The sequence below is a fragment of the Centroberyx gerrardi genome, chromosome 16 (assembly GCF_048128805.1).
Source record: "Centroberyx gerrardi isolate f3 chromosome 16, fCenGer3.hap1.cur.20231027, whole genome shotgun sequence".
Lineage (NCBI taxonomy): Eukaryota > Metazoa > Chordata > Actinopteri > Beryciformes > Berycidae > Centroberyx > Centroberyx gerrardi.
The window spans coordinates 29498153-29503152 of NC_136012.1; the positions used below are offsets into that span (position 1 = coordinate 29498153).

Here is a 5000-nt window from a genome sequence, read left to right on the forward strand (position 1 = left end):
CATCCTCTACCGCGTTCCTGAAGAGCAGCCGCCCAACACGCTGATCGGCAGCCTGGCGGCGGACCGGGGCCTGCCGGACACCGGTCACCTGTACAAGCTGGAGGTGGGGTCGCCGTACCTGAGGGTGGACGGCAAGACCGGAGACATCTACACCACCGAGGTCGCCATCGACCGCGAGATGCTGAGGGACTGCCGCAATCTGTTCGACGGCGACAAGTGCTTCCTGGAGTTCGAGGTGTCCATCACCGACATGATCAAAGGCATCGGCACCGGCCCCCGGCTGATCGAGGGCCGGATCGAGGTGATGGACATCAACGACAGCACGCCGCAGTTCGCCTCGCCCATCCTCACCCTGTCCATCCCGGAGAACACCCACATCGGCGCCCTGTTCTCCATCCCCATGGCCAACGATAAGGACTCCGGCGCCAACGGCGTGGCCGAGTACTCGCTCAGCACCGGGCCGGACGCCGACCAGCTCTTCAGCCTGCAGGTCGCCGTGGATACCGACGAGAAACTGCCGCAGCTCGTCGTCATGGGCAACCTGGACCGCGAGATGAAGGACTCGTACGACCTGAACATCCGGGTGGTGGACGGAGGGAACCCGCCGAGGGCCAGCAGCGCTCTGCTGCGAGTCACCGTCACCGACCAGAACGACAACGCTCCCAAGTTCGAGAGGAATCACTACGAAGCCGAATTACCAGAAAACAGCCCGCTGGGACACTCTGTACTGCAGGTCAGCACACACACACACACACACACACACACACACACACACACACTCACCTGTGCATACACACACCCACACAGGCTAATATTGACATACTCCTACACTTAATGGAGCAATCTTGTCCTGTTGCCACGCTGTGCTTAGGGATTTTATTTTATTTAGTTCTATATCGACACATATGTAAAAATCTGCTGTTCTGCCTGTTGAGGAGCACAAACTGTGAAAATGAGTGGACTGGCGGTAAACCAGTATGATTCGCCTCCACAGACCTTACCGGCACCCCAGGGTGATCAGGGAAGTCGTCTCCCGCTGGGTGCTGATCCAAAACAAAGGGGTAAAGGTTAAAGAAACCATGAAGCTGAAATTATGTCTCCTGCCCATTGATTTCCTTTCCTCCGGTGTGGCTTTAAACGCCCGACATGACCAAACACCAGTGAATTATTGACAGCTTCTGAGAATTGCGTATTGAACAGTTGAGCTGTGGGGAGCTAGCTCAGCGCTGCTGTGATTAGGCCGGCGCTGGGTTGGCAGTTCTCCAGGGCCAATTTGAGACAAGTGTCCAGGCATACAGTTGGTATAAATACTGTTAATCTCCTAGTCGACAATTAGCCACTATGATTGAGTTGTTTTCAAAGAGCGAGTCAAGAGTCTTCTCCTTCGTAATCTTCCATTGGAGGCAGGAATAAAAACCGCTCTCATTGGATGATTTAAGCAGGTCAGGGGTGTCAATCAAAGCGGTCCTGCTGCCTCTAAAGCATCGCTCTTCAAATGCACGTTAAGTGAAATGAATTCTGTGGCTTTCTGAAATGGAATGAGTCACATCTAGAGCAATAATACCAATAAGCCCCATGGATAATCTCATGACTGACTCAGATTAAGTCATGCATGCCTCGCTGGAAGGCTGACTGGTCCTGCTTCAGTCAGGGATGATGATGTGCTGAGGTGTTTGTCAGGATATGTAAAGTCACAGAACCAAATCTCTAAGCTGATTCCTGCTCAGTCTGATGGCAACAGTAAGTAAATACAGCAGGTTCACCAAGGCTCAAAGGTGAAGTTGAATCGCTGGTTAATATGTAACTACATGCTGCGATCCCACGGCCGCTTCACCTCCACTCCACCATCTGTCTTTACAGATAATTTAGCAGTATGTTATGTTCAGGCGCTGTGTTGTCCTGCGGCTCTCAGTATTATCACCAACAGCTCCAGTAGCCTTGGAAAAAACGTGGAATTTGATATCTTTCAAAATGCCATGAAAATTTCAACCAGTGAAGTGTTTAATGTCAAGCTTAGCTGCTGCTACATCCAGTTCCCTTTGAAGGAATACTGACCTAAAATTTTAAAATCCTAATTATGTAAGTCCCAGGCGATGCTGTAGCAACACTGAATCAACACCTGGGACATTCAACAACTATTCAACACCTACAAGAACAAGTTACATTGGAAACTACACACTGACAGACAGTTTTCATTGTAATTGGGGCATGGAATACAATTACAAAGTATTTGAATTAGCATGTGTAGAAATGCATCCTAACAAGGTGTAATATTCTGTGGACTACTTGTACTTCCTAACTGATTAATTACCTCCATTTATTTGGATTCTCAGCGTACGAAGCTGGATCTTGGCCGATGTCGGCCGGTCCTCCCTGGTCTCCTAATGGGCCCCGAGGAACCGGGGCTTTCTGATAATGAGAGGAACATTAACATTCACTCATCTGCCCATTAGACGCCAATGACCCATTCCACAATCATTAGATGTTTGTGTGGGTGTGTGCACTTAGCTTTGATCATCTATTATGTTTCACACAGAGCATGAACCTCCCCCATCAGCAAAACACAAGGGCTTTGTAGTAATGATAGTGAGTCTTTGTAAGCTGTAAGAATAGAAATATAAACATGCGTCAGCTTGGGGCAAAATGTTCCTGAGGTTATGGGGCAGCAGTTAGAGAGACCGTCCTGGAGCCAGAAGGTTTCAGGTTAGCAACAGCCTGATCATTCGTTGTAAGTTGTTCTGGTTGTATCAGCAACATGACTAAAATATAAAAGAAGCTTATTAAACAACCCCTTTTTGGGAAAGCATACCTGTAGCACAGGACGGTGTTTGGCTCTGAAAAGCTTAACCTCTGTCTTCTCCTTGTAGGTCAGAGCCAACGACGCCGACACCGGTACCAACGGTGAGATCGACTACAGCCTCCACCAGGCCTCCGACACCGTCCAGAGGCTTCTCCGCATCGACCGCTCCACCGGCATCATTTACGTGAAGGGCCTGGTGGACCGTGAGGAGGAGAGCTTCCTCAAGTTCTTTGTGGTTGCCAAGGATCGTGGGCCCAACTCCAAGACCTCCAAGGTCCTGGTGACCATCAACGTCAAGGACCAGAACGACAACGCGCCGGCCATCGAGATCCGTGGTATCGGCTTGGTGACGCACCAGGACGGCGTGGCCAACATCTCTGAGGACATGCCCATCGGCACGCCGGTGGCGCTGGTCCAGGTGTCGGACCGTGACGAGGGGGAAAATGCGGTGGTGACGTGCGTGGTTGCAGGCGACGTGCCGTTTCAGCTCCGACCCGCCAGCGAGTCGGCCAACGACCGGAAGAGGAAGTACTTCCTGCAGACGACCACCTTGCTGGACTATGAGCGTGTGAAGGATTACAGGATTGAGATTGTCGCCGTGGATTCTGGGAACCCGGCCCTGTCTAGCACCAACTCCCTCAAAGTCCAGGTCACTGACATGAACGACAACACACCAAACTTTTCCCCAGCGATGCTGGAGGTGGACTTTGCAGAGGGCAACCAACCAGGTGACAAGGTGCTAGACGTAGTGGCGAGCGACGCAGACAGTGGTACCAATGCAGAGCTGGCCTATAGCATCGTTGAGCTATCGGCCACCAAGCTCTTCGAGATCGACACCAACAGCGGGGAAGTTCGTGTGAAGAACCTGCTGGATCGTGAAGATACAGAGCGCTATGAGTTTCATGTGGCGGCAGCAGACAAAGGCGTTCCCAGCAAGACCGGCACCGCTACAGTGGTGATCAACGTTCTGGACCGCAATGACAACGACCCCAAGTTTATGCTAAGCGGCTACAGCTTCTCTGTCATCGAGAACATGCCTCCGCTCAATCCCGTCGGCGTGGTAACCGTCACAGATGCCGATAAAGGAGAGAATGCCAGGGTGAGGCTGTACGTGGAACCGGACAACGGCAAGTTCGTCATCCAGAACGGCACAGGAACCATCCTGTCCAGCATCTCCTTCGACCGCGAGAAGGAAAGCACCTACACCTTCCGCCTGAAGGCCGTGGACGCCGGCGACCCGCCCCGCTCCTCCTATGTGGGTGTGACCATCAATGTCCTCGATGAGAACGACAACGCCCCGTATGTCACCAAGCCGTCTAACTCCACCTACAAGTACCTGCCGCCCGTCACCACCCCCGAAACCAGTGTGGAGGTGGTGGAGGCAGAGGACATTGACTCGGGACCCAACGCCGAGCTGGTCTACAGCATCACTGGCGGAAACCCGCACGGCCTGTTCCACATCTCACCCAGCAGCGGGGAAATCACGCTGGCGCAGGAGTTCACCCGCAAGCACAACGGGTTGCACCGCCTGGTGGTGAGGGTCAGCGATAAGGGCAAACCTCCCCGCCACACCACCGCGCTGGTCCACATCTTCGTTAATGACACCATTGGCAACGTCACCCTCATCGAGTCCCTGGTGGGACACAGCCTCTACACGCCCCTGGACAGGGACATCGCCGGAGACCCCAACTACGCCCTCGCCCAGCGCAGCAACATCCTGTACGGCAGCCTGGCGGGCATCGCCGGCGTCATCCTGGTCATCGTGGCTGTGGTGGTCATCAGACACCGGCTGCAGAAAGACACCAAGAGCGGCTACCAGGCCGGCAAGAAGGAGAGTAAGGACCTGTACGCTCCCAAACAGGGGCCCAAAAACGGCAAAGGGAAAAAGAGCAAGAAGGGCAAAGCTCCCAAACCCGCCAAGCCGCTGGAGGAGGACGAGGAGGCGAGCCTGCAGAAGGGCCTCAAGTTCAACCTTATCAACGACAACGTCAACGACAGTCCCAGAATCCACCTGCCCCTTAACTATCCCCCGGGAAGCCCCGATCTGGGCCGACACTACCGCTCCAACTCCCCCCTGCCCTCCATCCAGCTGCAGCCTCAGTCCCCCTCCGCCTCCAAGAAGCACCAGGCCGTTCAGGATCTCCCCGCCACCAACACCTTTGTGGGAACGGGCGACAACAACTCTACAGGCTCCGACCAA

The 5000-nt window shown here is 53.7% G+C and overlaps 1 protein-coding gene across 1 annotated transcript in view; it reads left to right on the forward strand.

Annotated features, from left to right (window-relative positions):
* The window catches only part of pcdh1b (protocadherin 1b), a 19670-nt gene that overhangs the window by 13087 nt on the left and 1583 nt on the right, over positions 1–5000 (forward strand). The window contains exons 2-3 of the mRNA XM_071898055.2: positions 1–733; positions 2868–5000. The exon at positions 1–733 is cut by the window's left edge and continues 93 nt beyond it; the exon at positions 2868–5000 is cut by the window's right edge and continues 1583 nt beyond it. Of these exons, the coding sequence (XP_071754156.1) occupies positions 1–733; positions 2868–5000 (2866 nt within the window). The remainder of the gene's footprint in view (positions 734–2867) is intronic.